General features: G+C 30.6%; 1 protein-coding gene across 1 annotated transcript; it reads left to right on the top strand.

Annotated features, from left to right (window-relative positions):
- The first annotated feature begins 1,458 nt into the window (after positions 1–1,458).
- LOC113365881 (E3 ubiquitin-protein ligase TRIM9-like) lies at positions 1,459–23,789 on the top strand. Its single transcript, XM_026607421.1, has 3 exons — positions 1,459–1,491; positions 4,376–4,948; positions 23,718–23,789. The coding sequence occupies exons 1-3, from the start codon at positions 1,459–1,461 to the stop codon at positions 23,787–23,789; spliced, it is 678 nt and encodes a 225-aa protein (XP_026463206.1).
- Positions 23,790–24,416: the final 627 nt, after the last annotated feature.

Below are 24,416 nucleotides of genomic sequence, written 5' to 3'. Positions count from 1 at the left end.
TTAATATGCAATTTATTGAATTTTAACATGAGGATCATATCTATTCAAAAATAATTTATTGCAAATTCAATATAATATGTAGTAAAGATTTGGCCAGGTATACTTAAAAAAAAAATAAACACCGGTATTACCGGTTTCAAGAGCGTAAATACCGAAATACCGGTATCGGATTTTTCATCGTCGTTCCCTAATACTTACGTATCAGTTACTTTGTTTTATGATTTTTAACCCTGGAATTAAGTAGATCATATAAATATTATCTTATACAAGTCGTGCAATGTTGTATTGCCCGCCTGTGGCTGTTTGTTGTCAAAAGCACACGACGTTGACTTAAATAAATTGACTTATTACTTAGCACTCACTCGCTCACGGATTTTGTTTAGGAAGTAATTAGTTAGTTACTTCGTCGAGTAGAAGTATAGTTCACCATGGGTAATTGACCTGATTGAGCTTTGATGCCTTCCATACATTCGAAACTTAATTATCGAGCAACAGCTGAACTAAAGTCGGAACTTGCTAGGTTTTGCTTTTTGGGAAGTCACGAAAAAGTTTCACTAATATGATACTAAGGGGATAGATGATAAAAAATAGACAAATGAAAAATTATGTGAAACTAGTCAGCCTGTCAGGTGTTCTAAAAATGATTTATGGGTATATAATAATAATTTTATCAACTACGGTTAAATCCAAATAATTTAACTACTAACAACTAAATTTTTTATTGAATTAAATATATGTTTTTTAATTTTATAAGTTTGTGTCTGTTACTTTTTTAATTTTTTGGCAAATGTAAAAACTGATATATTATCAGTGTGAGTACTGTCTGTAAATTGCCTTTGTTATATTAATCTAAATTTTTTTATTATCAAATTGAATTATCAATAATGCACTCGAGGTTTACTATCATATGATACTTAAATACTGAAGTGATGCATATATTGCGCAATAAATTATATGCACTTAACCTGTTTTATTATAAGTAATATATTTCGTCTTAAAATTTCTATACACAGGTGTCGCATAAATATATTGCTCGTGATATGAAACTGTAAAAACATCTAAATTTATTATTTATTACTAGAATTATTGTAATAAATCGTAAAACATTTCAAGGCCTCAAATAAGATTTACAATTACAAGAAATCAGTTTATAGAAATCAGATGGAATTAATAATTTAATCATATATTTAATTGGTTTTGACACTCCAGAAATAAGATGTATTTTGTGAGCCACAAGTGCAGAGCATACATCATTTAACTTTATTTTTTGTTTTTTTTTTTTTAATATGATACTTTGAACTTTCTACACTATTTATATATTTGTAATTACACTATGTTTGATATAAGTCGTCATTGACTTGTGTTACATAAAAAGAAGGAAAACGAATAGCACTAATTAGAAGGAATATATAACTATGAGGGAGAATCTTAGCATTCTAGATCCTCCCCCATGAAGTAATGGGTCGATCGGCGGTTATCGTGACAATTGAAGTAAGGTTTGATCCACAAAATGTAGTAATGTTAGTTATGTCGACCAAAAGATTTTTCACCGTGTGTATATAGATTTCGCAATCTTTAAACGCGCAACGTAACGTTCCTTGAAGTCTTTGCAAGTTGCTTTCCGATGCAGAAAAATGCAAGTAATGCTTTAATACGATCCATCTACTGTAAACATACATCTCCTGAGTTAACATTGACTATTACATCCCTGAACGCACAAAGAAGACGACATGGGAACATAAAGACACAAACGAACTCCTCGGCAAAGAGTTAGAGATAAATCTCACGCCATGTAGGGCACGCCGGGGCTGATTTATGCGATGTCCCAGATATAGATATTTACATTATTTTAATACCACACAGCGTAAAATATGAGTAATGGAATAGTTGTCCATGGTATAGAATCCATATTTGCATAAAGTCATGGTTAAACTTATTGCATCAATCGAGATTTTAGTGAACTTGAGTTAGAGTGATGATCTTAAAAATTCTCCACCAACCAACTTCACGTGTATTTTTAGTACCTAGTAAAAATTGTAAAATTTTCGGGATTATTTTTAAATTTAGGTAAAAAATAAATACACATATCTCACTAAATCTCATTATTAGGGTTTGTCGGTTTTCAAAAACCGGTTTTAAAAACCGTTTTTTTGCGAAAATTATGGAATTCGAAAACCGGTTTTTTAGTGAAAAATGTTGGTTTTCACTGTATAAATGGAAAATGACAAATATAGCCAAATATAAAAGATAGATGAAAGCGTTTTGATTCTTGAAATCATATCGGTTCAATAGCATTTAATATCTTATCAGTGTGCAATATATTAATTTAGATTTTTATACCAGTGTATGTATTAATTAAATAACACATAATAAACTAACTAGACACTTAAACTTAGAATTATTATATCAAGCTTCATAAACAATTAAGCATAATTTGGTCGCAAGTATAAGAGTATTTTCTATTTCAGGAATTTTTGTGAGTAAACAAAGGACACGTCCAAGTAGTAATTCAATAGATGTTCTCAGTTTCTTGAAATCATATTTTATTAAACAAAAAACATTTAGAATGTTTAAAATTAATTAATTAAAATTGCTCGGAATAGACAATACTTGAGTTTTTAATTGTTTTTAAAACTAAAAGTGATATTAACAAGTATGTGTCAACATGTATCTATTTTTTTTTTAATTGAATGATTTTTTTTATTTAAAAACGTATTATTTTTATTTATTCGAAAACAATCCTTTCACTATCATAACAATATTTTCATTCTTATATGTGAAAATGATGCATGAATAACGAATGATTATTTTCAAAGTTATTTAATCAAGACTAACTATTATTTTTTAGTTCAACTAATTAAAATTAAAATAATTTTGTTTACTATCTATAAAATTAGACAACAAATAAATTCAGTCAAATACTGCTTTAAATTACACTAAAATTGCGGATAAATTACAAAATATTAGAGAAAAATTTTGTTTTCTATATAAAATTCGAAAACCGTTTTTTTTTTAGTAAAATTGAAATTCGAAAACCGGTTTTATAAAATCCTACTCACTATGCCTCCGCAGCATAATATTTCATTCATTTTTTCCACCCCCTTCACCACCTTTTTGCATCTCGTGATTAATAGATGGCTTCTAAGTGTATTTATCCTATGTCTATTATCTTTTTAAAATAAATATTCCTAAATTTTATATCTCCACCACTGGTGTGCCCTACTTCGTGATTCTGCATCTTGCATAATGGTCTTTTGCAAATGCAAAGCAATCCACGGCTCCGGTTACTTACGACTTGTGATGTAGAACTCGAGGGCTGTTTTTATTAAACATTTCTTATTATGGGTATTATATTATTATTCCCGTCGTGTGATATTCATTGTCGTGAAAGACAACATGTTGAGATTTGTTCTAGAAATGCGCTTTGCGAAAAAATGAGAGAACATTGTAAAAAGATACTTTGTATTTTATAAATTGTTAGAAGGGACTCATAATGTATATATTTTTATTATAAAGTTATCAATTTTCATTGCACATAATTTTATATTTGTATTATTTTATATTTCTCATGCAGTGACCTTCCAACAACCAGCAGAATCAAGTTGTGTTACGCAATATAATTTATTGCATACGCATCCAGCATACTTTTGTTTGACACATTATCATTTATAATTGAATTGAAGTTTTGCGTTTCTGTTCTCGTAATCTCGTTCACATGACTCTTTATTTGATTGTAAAATGGTAACGCCATTGTTGAAACGAGTGCTGTTTTGTATATGTACATAATAATTAGTAGCACTATGAAAGTTGAGTTTAAACGATTTAATTATTTGAGGGCATATATAGAAATTTTGTTATGCAATCTATATGGCTTGCAGTTGTGATCTTAAGGGGGTTGTTTTTTTTTTTTTTCGATTTTGAGATTGTTTGATATTATGAAAGCTAAAAACCTTAGAATTATTTAAAAAAAATCATCTCAATATCTATTTTTTTGACGAAGTTATAGATGTATATATCTCTATATGTATGATTTTCTGAAACCGTTTTTTTCATCGCTCCGCGAGCTATTGTATGCCAGCTGCTTTCTTTTTCATTATAATACCTCATGCACATGACCTTTTAAATGTGTCAGCATCTTTGAACACCATGGTGTATTTAGTACATTAAATTAAATGTTGTATTTAGTACATTATATTTTAACTTTAAATACGTTTTTTTCAAAATGACTTTTTTCAATGCGGTGTAACAAAAAACAACCCCCTTAACACATTTTGCATGATGTTACATATTAAATTTTGTATGTACCCAAATTAATACGTCAGCAGCTATTAGCTTCTAAAGTTATTCAACTAATTTTCACAATGTTACATTCCAGGAAGCGGACAAGCTATCAATCCTGAGCGAGACGGACAGCGGTGTCGTGTGCACTTCCACGTCCCGTCCATCCAGCTACGTCGGCACACCAAATCTCCAGGGAATTTTGTTCCCCCCTTTACCTGCCACCGGTACGCCACTGTCTCTATGCTGTGTTCAGTGCCGCCGAACCGTTTTCCTGGACGACGCCGGCCCTGCCCGCAACTTGCCAAGGTATAGGGTTATGGAAAATGTCGTTGATAAATTCAAAGGCAGCGGTACGCACCTACCGCGATGTCAGATGTGCCCCGAAAATCCTAAAATCGCAGCCGTGTCTTGCGAACAATGCGCTGTTTTATATTGCGACGAGTGCAGGGAAACTTGTCACCCGGCCAGGGGGCCTTTGGCGGGACATACACTTGTGAGAGCAAGGGCACCGCCGTCTCCGGAGCCGTTTTGCCCGGAACACCAGGACGAGAGGCTAGGATTTTACTGTTTGGCGTGCAAGGAACCTGCCTGCGCGAGCTGCCTGCAGACGGAGCGACACGCCAGTCATGACGTGCAGGCGATCACTGCAATGTGCAAGGCGCAAAAGGTCAGACATTGTTATTAAATATTCATAGATGTATTATATATTCATTAGGCGGGGTTTACTCGTGCCTCCAATTAGCATAGCTTGTTAAAATATCGACATAGTTTACTATTTTCTGATGATATTACATATATGCGCTTTCACGATGTTTGGTAAATGAATTTGATCTTTAAACTGCAGTTAACCGCGGAAATCTATTAAGTACACTGCAGTGAAATTGAATATGATTAAGTGCGCTGAACGTTGTTCATTATTAATTTTCAAACTTACCAATAATCTGATGATCCAATTATAGTCTAAGCAGTAACTGTATGTTTTTATTTCCGTTCCTTTGAAAAATATATCAATTATCTCAAAATGTTTTATTACAATCAGAGATCATTATCAAGGAAATAGTCTATGTACAGTTACTTCAACTAGTTTGGCAATATTTTAAATTAATTGACTTGCACAAAAATAAAAAAGTATGACATGTGAAATAAACATTTCCAATAGCTGAATGAAACTAAAACGTTGGAATCACGCAATACGTAGTCTTTCTGTCTGTCAATATGTCTGAACGAATCGATATAGTTGTGAAATTTACTTGCTTTGCATATTTAACTGACATAAAATATATAATGTCATAACTACGCATAAATTCCAATGGGTGAAATATCTGAAAACAGATTGAGAATCATAATATATTGATTACGTTTCCGCATTGATTTCATTATATATTAATCGATTAAAAGGAAAATACGGGAGCCTTGTTGGTCCGTTATTAATTTGATGCTATCTCTACCCCTTAAAAGCTTGCTAATGAATACAAACTGGTCTTTTTCAATATTTAATGGTAGGGTCGCTCGCGGTCAAATATATACTGTACCTTGGTTAAAATTTTCTAAAAACATTCCGAATCGTTGGGCTATAGGTCGTCATCCATTTTCATAATATTATTCCATTAAGAATGTCACAATCGGCGCGAACTCCGGCTACCAGATGCAATTTACATGTTAATCCGTCCACACAGATCGACTGGATTACGGAGAATTTCGTGAAGTAGTTGTTGAACTTATTTAAATATGCACAGACGTTTTACTCATATAGATAGTTGGAATGAAAATCGGTTCAGAGTACGAAGTTGAAATTAAATTAATCGCGGCGAATATACTTGCGGTTGTTGTGCTATAAGTTTAATTGCTGAATTTCAATTTCGAAATCAAATAAAAATGATAATGATGTGGTAAACGAGCTTTGGGAATATTTTTGCTTGATTGATATTTCAATTTCGTTTATAACTTTGTAATTACACGTTTATACATGTCCAGAGCTTTTAAAAACAGTAAACTTTTATTAGGCAAACTTTATTGATGCATATATCCATATGGAATATAGCAAAATATGTGATACGATTTTCTGAGTGCGCAGGGTTGCAAATCTATAAATCACCCAATGTTCCAAATCCTCGAGCAATACTTTTGATCATCAATCATTGTCGTACATGCTAATATTGTTTCCTTAGAATATATTTGCCAAAAAATCGTTTGTTGAAGCAATTGCTTATTATTCCTTGACAAATACTTATCATACATCATGAGAATTTCAAGTCATATTGCCATCTTATTGCTTTCGATATCGTTGTCAAGTGCACGTAGACAGTATGAAATATCTTCAATTTCTTTTCGGCATATGTATATAGGGATAACCGGGAAAATTTAGTTAAATTAGTTACATACGATTAAAAATATATAGTTTTTTAGTAGATGATTCTAACCTTTTATAAACCATCACAATGTTTGTACATTATTCATTTACTAACATTGACTTTGAAGAGAGAGGATCCATAATCCATACTATTTATGAATGCTGATGTGGGCATTCGTAAAATAATTATGTTGTCTGAAAGTTGCTTATTGGAGTCATTTCTATTTTGGAAAAATGAGGAAGAATGTTATGGTCAATAATGTTGATATTGTGGATACTAACAATGGAGAGCTTTTCCATAAATAATTTCTTTAATTTCGTTAATTAGTCGAATTTGATTAAAATTCAATACTTTGTGATTCAACGATGGTTTTATTAGACATTAATTTATGGATATGGAACATCAGCAAATTTTTTGTAGTTCTTGGAATATCTAAATCAAATGCCAATTTAGTGATTTGACCTCCGGGTATAAATAATGCAAAATTTGTGTTATTGTCTTCTCTTCACCTAAGCGACTTTTTTCATCCTTCGACCCCGTTTTACCCTAAATATTTATACGGGGCGACCCGACACAAACATATATCGATTTTGCCATTTGTAATATCACAGTTTGCTATTTGAGCTTTATGTTATATCGTTGTGAGCTTATAACTATCATTTCCACATCTGTGGCATGTTACGATGGTGTACATAGTTGCAGTTTTGATGCGTGCAGTGCAACAACATTCCTAAATAATCCTCGATAAACTGATAAATATTTGTAATACTAAACACTTTGGAAAATGTTGTGATCGACATTAATTGAGATAAGAGGAAATTATCGAGTATTATAAGCGACAACTATTTACTGAATGGGAAAGTGGTAAATTACTGATGGCAAAATTTATGCCAAATTTTAAGGACAATCTCTTCTTTGGGGTAATACTGCCATGTAATAAATTTTATTTATTTGAATATTATTATTTGGAATTTTATTAGAATGTTTTACAAAACTATGATGATTTTTCTAACTTTGTTTTCAAATGCTTATCATTTTCAATAAAAAATGATTCATTTAATTTGTGCTATTTGTATAATGTACTAAATTTTGATAAAGTAGTCGATAAATTCGATAAGATAAGAAACTTAATTCTTTATTTTGGTAATATTGTCTGTATTTTTATATCGAACGGCTCGACATTCTAATATAGAGGAAGAAATATTTAGATTAATTATCATGCACATGAATCTATCCAAACCTGACTTTTTCATTTAATTCAAGTTCTGGCAATAGACTCAATTTTAAATTAAAAAAATTGAACAATTGTTTCGTCAACACAAGCAGAAATTTTTTTGATTCATTCAAATCGGATGCTTTGTATCTTCGAAACGGTTGGACCGACCTTTCCCAAAATCTAATCAACACTAATCCTCATTAGTAAAAAGCGATTGCTTTTTGAATCATTCAAATCGGTTGAGCGGTACTCCCGAAAACGTCAACGAAAAATGGTATCCACACACACACACTCATTCATTTTTTCGGAGGTATGCCAAAGTGTTCAGAAACCTCTGAAACGTAAAGATATGTGAAATTTTTTATTTTTGATTTCTCAACTATAACTTAAGATTTTTCCAATGTTGTCAGATTCAGAATGACTTTAAAGTTGGATTTGTTGGCAAAAAGTAACTTCTCCTTCGGGTAGTTATAAAAAACCTTTATATCGAAAATTTATCAGTACATTTCTGAAAATTGTCTACTTACATATATGTTCCGAGGGGGGATGCTTAGTGTGAAATAAGTAGCTCGAGGGTAGGTTTTGCGCCTACTGTGACAGAATACTAATATCGAAAATGAGCATTTGCAAGTCCGGACTATTTTTCATTCCTAATGCGGTGCACCGTGCACCATATTCACCGTACGAATGCCGAGCCAAGTGTGGTGTATGGTGTAGGGGGTGCACATGCAAAGGTCATAAAACTTGGGGTACATGAACTGCGTTATAATCGTGAATTTATACTGGGGTGACCTAGGTCCTGGAAACGAATTGCTAGAAAGGAACGGGGGTGACGTTTTTTAGTTTACGAATTCCTGTGCTTATGCCGACACTTTTTCAATAGTAAAAGAGCTGAGGGATGGAAATTGGTGAATTTGGGTCATAGGAAATAAAACACATTAATGTGGACCATGGTAATTTTTTTAGATAATTTGGTTAATATGTATCAAGAAAAGTTGATGTCATAAAATTAAAAAAAATTAACACTATTTCTTATGTCAACCATATATGACTAACATGGTCTTATATTAATACTTTTTTTCTCTTACCAAATTACGTATGTCAAACATATGTCTTTAGAACTTCTTAGAACTACTTAGTGTCAGACACTTATGTCTGACATGGCGATTACCGTGTTAAAAGAATATTTTTTTAAATTTCACAATATTTCATTTATAATGGAAAACTTCGTAATTGAATTAATTGTTAAAAAACAATATTGCATCTAATTAATTGAGGAAGTAAATTAGGGGGCGTCCAAATCATGTGACTGATTTTTTAAAAGATTTTTGGACCCCCATCACTCCGGGTGATACGTGGTAATATTTAAAATTACCCTCCTCCCTCATGAAACATTATGTAGATTTTTGGTTACGGGAAAAAATTATAATTTTTTTTTTTGAAAATCAGTTATTAAATTTTAATACTTACTCAAAAATAATTATCATATTTGTTATTAGCTCTTCTACGAAATTTTCGACAAGGAAATAATGGCCCACTACGAATATTGCGTTGTGTTATCAACTGGAGTTTAATTTATTATCTAGACTTACATTATTTTTGATAAAAAACCCGGCAGGTACTGTTTGGTTTGAGATTAATTTTGTATAAAAACGCTATTATAGGATTTTTGTACATACAGAAGTTTGATAAAAATACCGCATTGTATAATATATATTTTTGGAATTGAATTAAAATAAAATGTTCCAAGTGGAGAATTAACCATATTTATCACAGCGCTTTTTGTTTTTGGGTTCTATTTTTTGTATAAAAAACTATGATTTATATCAGTACGTCTGAGTTTTTATTGCTCTAAGCCATTACCAGTTTTCTAAATCTGGTTTTATTATTTTATTGAGCACATAACTAATTGAAGTTGACTAAATGACACTAACTTCCTTTCGTTTTTGCAACAGTAATAGCAAAAACGATATCGACGTCAAATAATAATAAAATCAACTATATCAGTATTGATAGAATTCAGAACTTGTTTCACCAGGAGAAAAGGTAATGGTTTACCTTGATTAAAAATATTAAGTGCAAGGATGTTTTGTTAAAAAATAATTAGGTGAAAGTTTTGGGGCAGTCTAGTTCACCAATTACTGATATATAGAATTGACCATTTCTGGTGGTTCCAGAAAAAATTAATGTTCTCTGATTTTTCTCAAACATATTCTACCAACATGGTTCATACAACCGCAGCCATGGTCGTAATAAAATTACGCATATCATTTTATTGGAATTCGCAGACGTCGGTGTCGGCGATGCTTTTTCCTGCAACTCATTGAAATTTATGAAAAACAATATTGTCTAGACCAGACGGATAGAAAAAGTAATAATTGCGATGACAGCAGAGGAAATGTAATTTCCATATCGCGAAAAGTATGTGCAGCCAGCATTAAAAATGTATGCAAAATGAGGATGTTCTAACTCGGCGCATCGCTTTTTGATATAAGACGTATTTTATATGGAGGTGCATCGTAAAAATGTAGCAAGTTTATTATTTACGATGTGTAATATTATTTTAAAATCATATAATATGCAATGATGCTTTTATGACTTTCTTACAGATTATTCCAAACTCAATTCGAGATTCTAAATAGCCTATGCAGAATTTTTAGTTTTATTTTTCTATTTAAGATAGGTTTCTATTTTTTGGGTTTTTGAATTGATTAATAGCGTTTCATGTTTCCTATATATCTGATAATTGTCGTAGGATCAATATAATATTAATTTTAATTTGTCCCTTCGGTGACTTCATTTTTTTCTATTTGCAGCCTTGCTGTATTTTGTTAAATATGTAGTTCTTCTAATTGTGCCAATTTTCTTTTAACGATCTTGATCTACAAAACTGTTTTGATTGTTACAAATATATACAACTATTAACAAAAAACTGCGATACTTTACAAATTGGTTCCAATCAAAACATGAGCATACCTACTACTACGCTTTTTGACAAATATTTATCATAGAAACCAGGGCAAAGTTTTGTAAACACTATTAATCTCTTTAAAGCGCACATAAATAAACTTATAAATATCCGCAATAAAAAGCTTCTGTTTATAAAATATTGACGTTCCAATAACATTCGTTTCTTAATACGCCTAGCTAATAAACTCTACTCATATACTCCCACTAGTTCCAAAGTAAACTCTAATTGCGTATTCATGTGCACGATACCGGCATTGTTTTATCACCTGCCTCTGGCTGTTGTAGTAAAAAACAATGTATTTATCAAAATATCTCGTAGTTTAATCTGAAACACCTAGAAGATTAGAGATATATCCTTTGATAATCTAATTCATAACGCACAGTACAGTGCACGAACCGGCCTAATGGCGTTTGAGGCATATTTTAGGCCCACGGCGTCTCATGTATTTATGTTTCTGCTAGATATGTCCTAGATTCAGATCCAGCGACCTTTTATTTGCGAGATTCAAATATCTCTCTAATAATGATAAATAGATTTTCAATTTCTCCAGAGTTACTTTCATTCAAATCTTTGTTAATCTTATAACAATACGTATTTACCAATGTTTGTACATGTTGTTTTATTTTTTTTGCTATTTTTTAAATTGAGCCATAATAAATTTAGTAACATATCGTCATTTAAAATACTTTTTTCTAAATATCTTAAAGCGGTAGTTCAAATAGATTTTTATTTTTTAGTTTGGCGCGAACATACTCCCGGCCTTGAAATATATGATTTCAAAATCATTAATATTATTCGTTAATGTGAATTAAGTTGATGTTAGTGGTTTTGGTAACTCACATATTCTGTGAACTTATTGTCAAGCTACTTCCTTAGTTTTTTACCATCAGTTTTCTGCAAATTTTGAAGCCTTTTAGGCTATTAAATAAAGTAAGACTTTTATATAAAATATTTAGGCCTATAATAATGGAAAACCTTTGGGCTAATAAATACAAAATTGATCCTAAATTTATCGATATTCAATTTAAAATAATAATACTCATAACATTCATCATCAGTTTTTTTATTGAAGACTATTAATCGAAGTAAGACTATTATATACATCTTAAGTTTTCAAAACTTGTAAACTTTTATGCTATTAAATACAAAGTTAGTCTTAAATTTATTAAAATTCAATGTGTATTCAAAATATTCATTTATTTGCACAGAATCATAACTCAGTAAGAATTTTAAGTATTTCCGTTTACGGTATCAAAAAATGACACAATAGGCTTTAAGCAGAATTTTTTTGCCTATATTAGTATGTGAATCATCAATAAATCAAACCAGTCAAAAACAAATCTCAAACTTGTTTTTAAAGAAATTTTATTGCTTTTTTATCGGTTTTGGTTCAATACTACTCGTAATTGAGTATCATCTTTGAATATAAAGAAGCAGCAGAAATAAAACTCCAGTTTTTTATGGTTTAATTTCAGATAATTCATAAATATGACACAAAATCTTTATTTTTCGTTTATGTTTTTTGTGTCATTTAAATAATTTGAGTATTTCATTCACTGAAGAAGATTCTAACTATTAGAACAATATTTTATTTCAACAGAAATAGCAAACAACAGTGTTTGGTTCCCACAATTTTTTTTTACCTTTACCCTTTCCCAACTAACATTTTCCTCCCTCGTCGCAAGCTTGTTGTCTATTTTTTTCTGATATTTAATGCATAGAAAAGCGAGAGTTTCGTATTTAATAACGTTATGTAAGTACGATCTGACATATAAAACTAGATAGAAAAAAAAACGCAACGTGCCGCGGGTGGGTCGCCCCGAAAACAAACAACCACGCAACTCTCATTAAACGCGAGGGTAAAAAAATAAAACATCACCCGGACGCCCTCGTGCGCCCGGGTGGAATTGGAAATTAAGTCGAAATTAGAATTTATTACCGAATAATTTATTTATGGAATAAAGTTTAATTTAATTATAGTAAAAATTGAGAACGTTATGCGTGATGGAATAATAAGTCAATAATAATAATAATTTATAATTATATTTATTAATAACTAGCAAACCCGACGAACTCCGTTTCGCCACCAGATGGTTTTGTGAGAAAGATGAAGAAATTTTTTGGTTGTTTTATATTTGAAACAGAAAAATTTGATTTTATTACACAACAGTAATGAATTTATTTCGATTACAAAAATGAAGTGTTTTTTAGTTGAACTTCTCTAAGTAAATGAAAGTGAATCCGCAAATTATCCGTTTCATTGAAGTGCTTTTTGGTAAGCCACATTTTTTATTTTTTGGTTTGACGTTAACACAAACAAAGCGGATTCGCTATAGACCTTTAGCTATAAACATTGCGGAGCCCGAGACCTTTCCAACGAATGCAAAATGTCGAAATCGGTTTGTGCGTTCTTAAATTATATCGTCAGGAAGGAAAATTCGACTTATTTATATATATATATATATATATATATATATATATATATATATATGTAGATTATTGTAGTCATAGTTGTGAGTATATAATTCTGAATAAAAAAGCTCGAAAAAATTATATTTTAATGATTAATTTAATTGAAGTAGTATATACCTATAGAATATAATTTTTTTCATTACTCATATAAATGAATAAATGGAAACATTAACAGTTTATGACCAGTTTTATGGCAAATAACACTATGATATGGAAAACAGATATTTCTAGAGCTATTTTATGAAATATGAATATTTGAATAGTCTTAATCATACATTTACGTACTCGTTTATTACTCTTTCGCTACATTAAATTTTATATTCATTTCTTGCTTAATGGAAATTTGCTTATAATGGTAGATTCAATTAAATTTGTAATAGATATATATATATATACATATTATTTGATATATTCTATGTTCTTGTTAGATGATATATTCAAAGTTGAGTTCAATGGTTTTTAAACCCACGTAACATCATCAATGTAAATTTTCCAATAAAATTTTTATAGATATGGCGTTAAAGATCACACTATTAAAATTAAAAGCAATTTTCAATTATTCTAATTCCCCTGCACTATTATAATTTCTCTTTTTGCAATATCAGTCCTCCTCCAACCCACTCTGGACATATGCTTATGGTAATTAGGACGCGTTAGAGACCTGGACGACCCCTCCGGGTAGAAATGGGTCGAATGATCCGACCCTCTGGACGGACGGAAAATCGTTTTAAATATATTAAAATAGAGAAATGTAGCCCGGCGGCGGCGCCGACTCTCCGTTAATGGGAAGATTTAAATGATACCGGATCGACGTCACAAAAGGCCATTTTATTAGTATGCATATGGAGCAAACGTATTGCGAGGGTAATACGATGGTTTACGATCTAATATTAATTATGGTTATGGAATTCATGAAAACCATACGACGAGATGTCGACGGGCTCTTGATAAGAAAGCTCTTAATTAATGAGCTGAATTTAAGTACGTATCGTTAAGGATGAAAGTTCATGGTTTATGGAGATACTGAGGAGTAATTAAATGCGATATTTAATAACGGGATGCTATATGATCATTTTTTGATAAGGAAATATATTTAAAAATATATTCTCTATTTTGACTATAAAACTGGATTAATGGGAATAACGTGATGGGATGGGAAGGACATGATGGTCTAATAAAAAAAAAACTGGAAGACTATAAATTTGAGTTATACGATTGACCTGACATACGAGTTTTTTAAGGTACGAGCCACCAAAAGAGCCGCTAGTTTGCTTCGACATACGAGTAAAATTTGAGATACGAGCTTTGAGCGAGTATGAGTTATCTAGAAAAATGTTAATGACAAAAAGATAATTTTTATCAATTGTGACAATGATTTGCCTACCATAAAAATATTGGTGTTTTGGTGATAGTGAATTGTTTTCTATTTAGTCATTACTCTATAAGATCATATCGAGAATTATTTAAACCACAATGCTTCAACATCGAAAAACTATTGTGTTCTTCTAAAAATTATTCATTCGATCCTTTATCCAATATGTGTCCTTTATCATGGTTCTTTTACAAATTAGCGTCTCCGCTTAATTCATTTTACCAAGTTTCATAGTTTTTGCCACCGTTTTAGCTTTTTGGCTGCTATATAAAAGTCGTAATGCGAGTTGTTTATTTTATTGTGCAGTTTACTAACTTGCGGTAAAACGAAAGTTTAAAACTCGATGTGTGCAGAAAGAGTCCCAGGATAGGTAAAATGTGGAAAGTCTGAAAGATTTTCCGAGTCTTTGAGTCCTGCATATATACACACAACCATTGTAAAACTGATGTTGTGTACTTGGACACGACTTCTTGTGCTCCGAGGAAAGAAAGCAAAAATGAGATCAGCTCGGATGTGGATTTTTTCCCTTTTTCTTGGTGTTTTTCGTTCTTCCGTTGAAATTGCAAACATGTTGACAAGGCTAGGAGAGCACCATGTAGGAAGGAGGAACTCCTTACCAATTGCTGGGCGATCATTCTCAAGTCATGAAGGGGAAGATTGTTTTTGCCAGAAAATCCGACTTACTAATTTTATGTTTTCTAGATGTTTTAAATCATCTTGAATTGCCAAAAATGTGTGTATGTGATCCGGAATTTTATTGTAACAATTTGCAAGGTTGCTAAATCTCTATTGTTATTAACTTCCCGTAGGGTAAGTTATAGTAATCGCAAAAAAATCGAAAATGAAAATTTTTATATATCTTTACGTTTCAGAGGTTTCTGAACATTTTGGCATACCTTAGAAAAAAATGGATGTATGTGTGTGTGTGTGTGTGTGTATGTGTGTGTGTATGTGTGTGTGTATGTGTGTGTGTATGTGTGTGTGTATGTATGTACGTGTGTGTATGTATGTGCGGATACAAATTTTCGTCGACGATTTCGGGAACACGGATAAACCGATTTGAATAATTCAAAAAACATTCGATTCGTATTGATAAGGAGACGTGCTGATTAGTTTTTGGCGAAGGCAGGTCTAGCCGTTCCAAAGATACGGGGCAAAAAGTGCCGAAAACGGTAACTCAGTTTTTAAGAGAACGGAGCGTCCGATTTGAATAATTCAAAAAACATTTTACTTGTATTGACAAGATGAAGAATTGATTAAATTTTCATGAAGGCAGGTCTAACGGTTTCGGAGATCAAATGAAAAAAGTAAAAAAAAATGCCATTTGGCGGCCAAAAATGATCATTAGACATATGCACATCAAATTATCAGATATTTTATAGAGATTTTAACAATAAGTATGAATTTGGTTTACAGTCCTATGGGTTCCGTACCAGTGTTTACGCGTTAGGCGGCGACGTGGCGCTTTACGCTCTTTGATAATTCGTCTTTATGCAGTTAAAGCAGTACGATTGCTTTGAAAAAAAGTTTAGATCTTTCAAAATATGTCACAATAAGGAAAATTTTTTTTTTTCAAAAAAAAAAAAAATTAAAAAAAATTTTTTTTCGAAAAAAAAATTTTTTTTCAAAAAAAAAAGTAATTTTTTGTCCAATTTATAGTTTTTCAAAAATCTTATTTTTTCGAAGTAAAATTTTTTCAAAATTGTTAATCGTTTTTTAAAAAAAAAATAATTTTTGGTACGGGAAGTTCCAGCAATTTGCCTTAAGGCACGATGCCTTAATTGCCTTAAGACAGAATTCCACTTACAGCTAGTTGATCATGACCTTGTAAATTCCTTGTAAGTCTGATGATTGACATCAGAGATGAAATTAAGAAAGAATGATGTTACATATAATTATTTATTCCAAACTATAAACATTAAAATTTCATAACTCTGCTAATTGGTAAATTTTAGGTAACCCAATTTCTGATGGCATTTTTGGAAGGTAATATGTTGTACTATGAAGATCTGATTAAATTTCGTAATTTTAGTTTTTTTTATATTTAATCATTACATCTGCGCTCGGTACCTTTTACATTTAATTATTACATACGTTTTTATTCTTGTCTTTGCCTTCTAAAATGAATGACTCCTACAGTCACTCATTTATTTAGTTTAGTTTTAATTTTTATGTGCAATACCTGCTAATGTAAATATTTTATTATAATCTATTTTTTAATTATATAAAGTAGTTCAGTGTATTTTACCCATGTACAATGAACTTCCACAATAACGATGTGTAATTTACTAATATTCTAATCCGCCAATGATTACATGGAAGCGATCTCTGTAACCTGCTCACATAAAGCAATGAATTGGAGCGAAATGAGAAAAATCCGCCCATAGAATTCACGAACAAAACCAAATACTAGAATAAGCTTCGGTCGTCGTTCTATTTTATTTTCTGTGCTCAATCAGGCAGTAGGATCTCGTACACCCGCCAAAGTCTTCTATTCCACATATTAGAGATACAACAGATCTTTGGATAGCATTTTCCCGTCGAGTGTTTTATGTCGGTGCCGTTTGCATGTCTGAGATATTTTTCAGATTCCAAACGATATAGTCTTTGTTTGTAAGTCAAATCTACCAGCTGAAGCAATGGGACATGAGAGTACGTTACTTTTACTGTTCTGAACTCTGAATTCAAACTATTCAACTGTTTGCTCTAGGAAAAGTAATGCAACATCAAATTCCTGGCTGCTTCGCATTCGAATGGAAATACATGTGCAAAGAAACTATAAACATGGGAAAAGGGTTTATAAAATCATTTTCTACAGTCCAACCAATATTACATTTTAGATTCAATATTTTTAATCACTTCGGATATGAAAATTACTCTCATACCACTTAAAAACTTTTACAATATCCTTCATCTGATGCAATTTAACTTTTATTTGTCTTTAACAATTGGAAATGAAAATTGAATAATATTTATACAGAGAACATTTTCGAATTGCATGTACTTTTTCCCTCGATCCGAACTTTTCTACAATGGCAGAAACACAGCATTTATAGAAGAGAAACAATAATATTTACAAGATAAGGTAAAACTTATGGTTAGCTTCAAATTATTTCCGGAACACAAACACGCAACAGTATCAAAACACGTTGCAGAGTATTGGAAAGCCGAGCTATCGGAAATTCACATCCGAAAGCTAGACAGTAACAATATCATATATAAAAATCGTTTGGTAAAACAAAAAAGTCGATAGTCAAAGAAACATTTATCAAATCGATGGAGCAGCAAATGACTTCTCCGATACAAGATGACAAATTGCCGTGGGTGGAAAAGATAGATATTGGTAAAAGACATAGATGTGTATTTTCATAACAATTGTTTATTTTTCATTCATAATAATTATTGATTTTGTTTATATAAATCTACTAAATGTTACTTAACGAGAATAGTGAATTACTTGTTTTGTATTGGCGAATGCATTTTATTTTAAAATTTTGCCGAACAGATTCTTCAGCAGAATTTCATTTTCAACAGAATAAGTTACTAATTATTTTTATTAACTTTGCTATCAGAGTAAGGTATAGTAATTGCAAAAAATAAAATATGAATTTTTATGGACATTTTTACGTTTTAGAGGTTTCTAAACATTTTGGTATACCTTAAAAAAAGCATTTGTGTGTGTGTGTGGTATGTATGTATGTATGTTTGGATACAAATTTTTGTCCACGATTTCGAGAGCACGAATCAACCCATTTGCCGATTCAAAGGACATTCGATTCGATTAATGGGGACACATGCTGATTAGTTTTTGGCAAAGACAGGTCTAGCGGTTTCGGAGATCTAATGAAACAAGTTAGAAAAAATGCCACTTGGCAGTTAAAAATGATCATTAGACAGGTGCACATCAAATTTTCAGATATTTTATAGAGATTTTGATATTAAGTACATATTCTGTATGCGTTTTTATGGATTTCGTATCATTCTAAAGCTCTATTTTAATTTAAAAAAATGATGGGATATAGTCTACAACGAAGATTCTGAATATGTGATTTTTTTTAAAAACTCATCATAATTTAATACATGCCTCTTGGCGGTTAAAAATGATCATTAGACAGATGCACATCAAATTTTCAGATATTATATAGAGATTTTAATATTAGATACAATTTCGGTTCACATTTTTATGGATTCCATAACATTCTAAGGCTCCATTTTAATAAAAAATAATGTGATTTTGTCTACAATGAAGTGTCTGAATGTTATTTTTTTAAAACTTCCTGTTTTCTATATAGAATATCGTGTTATTTAACACATATTTTCTCGTTGTTAATTAACCTAGTGTTGTGGTATTTAAATAGTTACCTATCAATCAGTTAGAAACATCTGTGAGGTAGCCCTGGTTCACCTAAAGTTCACTAATTTTTTTTCCTAATTTTAATATCCAATATATATTTATATTTCCATAACTTAATTCCAATAAATTCTTCCCGTCCCATGTTTCAAATGCCAAAGGAGTCCGCCGTAAAAGTAGCATGAGGCCCGATCTTCGAGCACAATGGGGCACATTGGAGGCTCTCTCGGCGCTCTCCTAATGTCCCCGGGAATATAATGAATTGTTTGTGTGATTTGTCTGATATGTCGGATACCGACCGTTTTCACGCATGCATGGAGCTCTAGATGAACCACATTTCTCTTACAAAATCTGTCATGTTGCAGTTATCATTATAGAAGACAGTAGAGAAATGAAATATGATACGTTGTAAATAATAAAAATACATTTTTTATTATTTCTAAAAATTTCATATTTACACTACATATTGATAGTCGAAGAGATTCCTTTACCAAGGTCCTTCACCCATTTTATTTACCCGAACAGTATCAAATACTACAAATGTATATAGCAGTCGAGTAATCTAACACTGTCCGTTTGATGTAATGGCAAAAGGACCTGGTGCTATCACTCCAGGACACTGTGAATAAATATTCCCGCAGGTGTTTTCAATCCGAAGATCTCTATAAAAATCGAGGAGGATAACCGAGATGGGAAGCAATATCTCTTTGCCCTGTAAAAGGACGAGATAAAGGATAGTTAAATGAAAAAAAACTTATCTAATGCATTGTTAAGGAATTAAAAAAATTATATGTGAAATCAACGTTATCTAGAATTGGTATAAAATTTTAAGTTTCCCGAAGTCATTGGTTGAGCCAGAAAATCCGATTTACTAATGTTTTGTTTTTGCGGTGTTCCAATCATTCTGAATAGTTTGACACCAAAATTGTAAAAAGCATGTGTTTCAAGCCAAGATTTTTATTTTTTGCAATTGTCTCAAAAATTGCTGTTTAAATTTTAGAATTTTAAACACCATTCGATGAACTCGATATGGTATTGATTTGTTTTGTGAAATGATCGTCTGATCCGTTTCTTCAAGATAAGCATTAAGTTGAAATATTTTCCATCTACGTTTGCGCTAAAAATTCTGACGAATTTTTGAAAATCCAAATTCGAATTTCGTTTATATTTCTTATGGTTATTAATTTTATTATTCAAAGTTTAACAACTACTGTTGGTTCAAAAGTTATGTTATATTTTTTCGACAATTTTAAGGTTGGGCTCAATAATTGAGACTAAAAACGATGACGTTACACCAATTAATATTGTCTAGAGACCCAAGTAAACAATGGTTTACATATGAAAGAGTTCCACGGTCTATTGACTTGCAATCATAAAATAACAATATAAACGGCATGATTAATATACTTTATTATATCCGACGAAAAATATCGGTAGAGACAGCTGAAATGAATAATGCAAATTATTAAAAGTCATATACTTCAATAGAAATAATGAGATTTTTCTCTAGACTACAGTAGCATTATTATAATTCACTTGAACTTATAGGTAGATCAAGGACTTTGAAGATGTAAAAAACTGGCGCGATAAAACTTTATAATCCAGAACTAATACTTCTACACCAAGGATTCGCACTTGGGAAACTTATCAAATCGTTGGATTTTTTCCCAGACTTATATAAGTGTAAAAAGTGCATTTACGTAAATCATTATTCATAGAGTTTCATCAAATGGCTTTTCAATTTTTAAATCGGTTCAGTCGTTTATAAGAAAACTACTACCAAAAGTCAAGTTTTAACTCGCACACACCTTAACACACTTTTTCAAGATTGACTTGAAAAAATAGAAATTTTCAAATTGGTTTTTCTGGCGAAAACACAATCTTCTCTTTCTGATGTTATATATCAAAACGTCCACAATTTAAATAATTATTAATAATTTTATCTATCATGGTACTTGATTGCTGATAATTATTTCTCAGCACTACCTGCTGAAAAACGCAAAAAAATATGGTAACATTTATTACTATAATTAAGTATGCAAATTCAATTTCTCAAATAGTTTTTCTGTAGTTGACACGTCCAAGTTTCAATTAATCATTATGTAATTTGGATTAAAATTTAACTTACTTCTTGTTAGTATTAATTGGTTACACCATACATCCAGCTATTAGCGCCATTTTCAATGTTCTCATTCATGAATACTGATTAGTTTTTATGTAATCGAACAAGATTGGTAATTGATCGGGTTCTGTTACTTCTAAGATTTATATTCATTCATTATTTTCTATCCGAGAAGGTTTTTTCTACCGGTTTATCTTGTATTCTCACGGTCGGCTTTTTTATTAATTATTTTTTTCGTTTTTCTAACAACGTAATCAGATAAATTTTAAAATAGATTATGTCGTTTTGTTTTGGCTCAAGAGTATAAAGTGATCTAAATATAAATGAAATGTTTTGGTGTCACAGCAAGAACTAGAACTTCCGTTCTATATCAATACTGTTGCGTATTATAACATTTGGTTTTTTCAAGAAATTTATTATTTTAATGGGACATGTGTCCTTCAAACTGGACCTACATATGTAGGATTAGAAAATGACATAATTTTAAAAGACGGTGAAATACTGCAGATGTGTTTAAAAATGATCTTGTGAAATTTGATTGATATTAAACATTTTTCACAAATTTTTAAGTCAATTTTTTTAATAAATTATTATTGAAATTTAATTAAAATGTGTTATTTGTGATTGTAATGAATATCACTAATATTAAAAACAGAATAGATTTTTATTTTTCATGTTTTTAATATTGGGATAAGCAAGATGCAAGGATTTTTTTTACTAGTACTTACTTTTTTTTACATATATATACTTTTACAACACTGTTAGATATTTTAGTTTTAGACTTAATTATAATTCCATTGAATTTGAATTGAATGAATGAATTGAATAAAGTCTAAGACTAACTCAAAAATATGGATATTATAGATGGATAGAGAGCTTTTCCATAAATTATTCTTTATTCAATTGCATAGTTGAGCTTGCAAAGCTTTTATTAATATTTTAATTAAATTTGGTTTCGCTAATTTAATTGAAAATCAATATTTTAACAATTCAATGAAGATTTTATTAGATATCGATATTTTTGATACACTTGGTTTAAATTGGAGCTGATTCGCTCCAATAAATGTTAAGCCCTAGTATTAGACTCTATTAATATTTATATCTAAATTTATTTATAAAGGGTAATAAAAAGTTATGTAAAATTTGCTAAATTTTACTTAATAGCTCTATTAAAACCTCATAAAGTACGTAAAATCAAATCATATAGTTTTTAGTGAACCCAGACGTCCAATCACTGGATTGGCATTCGATTTAGACATTCTAAGTACTACCTCAAATTTTTGGTTGTTCCATGTAGAATTGGTGCAGATATTTAAAAAAATATAAAAAAATAAAAGCAAAAAGGAAACATTGTTAATTTAAACGCTCTATTTTAATCGAATAATATTTATATTATACACATTCCTTAAAACTACTTCAGCAATTAGCTTTATTTATCTTTACCGTATGGGCTATGGCCTATCACCATATAAGTTTTCTCAAATAAATCTAAAGTTCGCCCAAATAAATCTTTCATAAATCTCCATCCAGCATTAAGAATAGGTCTCCTGTCACAATACAAAAGTTTAGTTCAGCAAAATCATACATTTCTCATATATCTCCTCCAAGACCTGATGGCCCGCGGACCTCTCGCGATTTCTTTGTCAAGCGCTTATTATTATTCATTCCCATATAGTATACCTTGCCGTGTTTTGCAATCTTGGAACAGAATCTCTGACCCAAGCAGAATTTTTGACCCTCTACGGGTTATTAGATTCCGATGCTGATCATGACGAATCTGAACACTGCACGGTATGAGGTTCTGCTTTGTCATTAAAAGTAATGCAAGGTATTATCGGTCATCTTTACGGTTAATCTTAAATATTATCTTTTGGTTTGAAGATTTAGGTCGATATTACTGGAAAAATTCGTTTGAGAAATGGAAGTAGGAAAATTTTTGATGCTGGTGCATCGCCTTGATTAACTTGTCTTGAAATCATGGTTGATGTATGACTAGTTAGTGGGTCAAAGTGATGCCTTGATTAATTTTTGTAATTTAATTCAGAATCATCTTAAACTTATGATATAAACTTGTTTGTAATCGTAGATGATGTATGATTATATTATATTATTGGTTCAAAGAAATGACTCGAATTTGAATAAAAAAAAGAATTTTTGTAATATTTAATGTTTTCTTATTAAGATACTTGAATTTGCATTGCTTAATATTTATAACTAATGCATATGTAAATTGATATATTTTATGATCATAAACATTTATGCTGTACAGTAGTAAATTTGTAATTTTACATATTTGAAAGGATTATTTAAAATAATTTATTACATTTAATGCATGAATTCAATGTTATAATATAATATTTGTCTTGGTAAATTATCTGAAAATCATTATAAGAGTTCTTGTTTAAATTTTACATCCCATTTTCCATATTATTTATATAACTAACTAATAATTTTTAAAATATTGTTACTTTATCTCACGATTAAAAAAGATAAACAGTTACTTCTACTTATTATTAGTTTATATTATATTGTTTATTATTAGAATAAAATTATTAACTAATTGTTTTTTTTTCTATTACAGGTAAGTGACTCATACTTGACTTCTACATTTTGTTCTGGTGTTGTCAGACGGAAAAGTTTGGTAAATACATAATTTTATTAAATATTCAATATTACATTATATTATGACTTTTTGTATATTATAATTATAAATTACCATGTGGTTTTATGAACAAATAAAATCGAATTGATGTTTTCTTATAAATCTTGAAAGAACCCTGTTTTAAGATATTATTTTGGTCATTTGGGGTTCGTATTGCTGTGGTATCAGCCTAGTTTTGTAACCAGCTTCTTGGATAATCTGATATCAAGCAGTAGTAATATACATTTTCACTTGAAAATATATAAAAATAGTTTCTAACTAAAAATAGGTCTTCCATGCAATTCTGTATTGAGTTAAAAATATATCGTCACTATTAGTCAAAACGTTAATAAGAAAAGTCCATGTATTATCACAAAAGCTCATTCTGATTCTTGTTTTGAAAGATATTTGTTCAAATCTTCAATTTATATACATAAATTGATATTTGAAATTTATTTAATTAGTAAAGTTTCCAACGTTCTGTATGATTATCCATAAGTTCAACTTCATTTTACCCCAGTCCCACCTAATTTCGATCCTTTTTGACGAGAACTCATCCGTCGTCCGAGGTTGCACATGATGTCAGTCCTTTACATTATTATTATCTCTCTGTAACGGTAAATAATATCTGTCTGGATG

The sequence above is a fragment of the Ctenocephalides felis genome, unplaced genomic scaffold, assembly GCF_003426905.1.
Source record: "Ctenocephalides felis isolate EL2017-DRISC unplaced genomic scaffold, ASM342690v1 CF-g0.4_SCAFFOLD_01170, whole genome shotgun sequence".
Lineage (NCBI taxonomy): Eukaryota > Metazoa > Arthropoda > Insecta > Siphonaptera > Pulicidae > Ctenocephalides > Ctenocephalides felis.
This window is presented reverse-complemented; position numbering and strand designations above follow the sequence as displayed.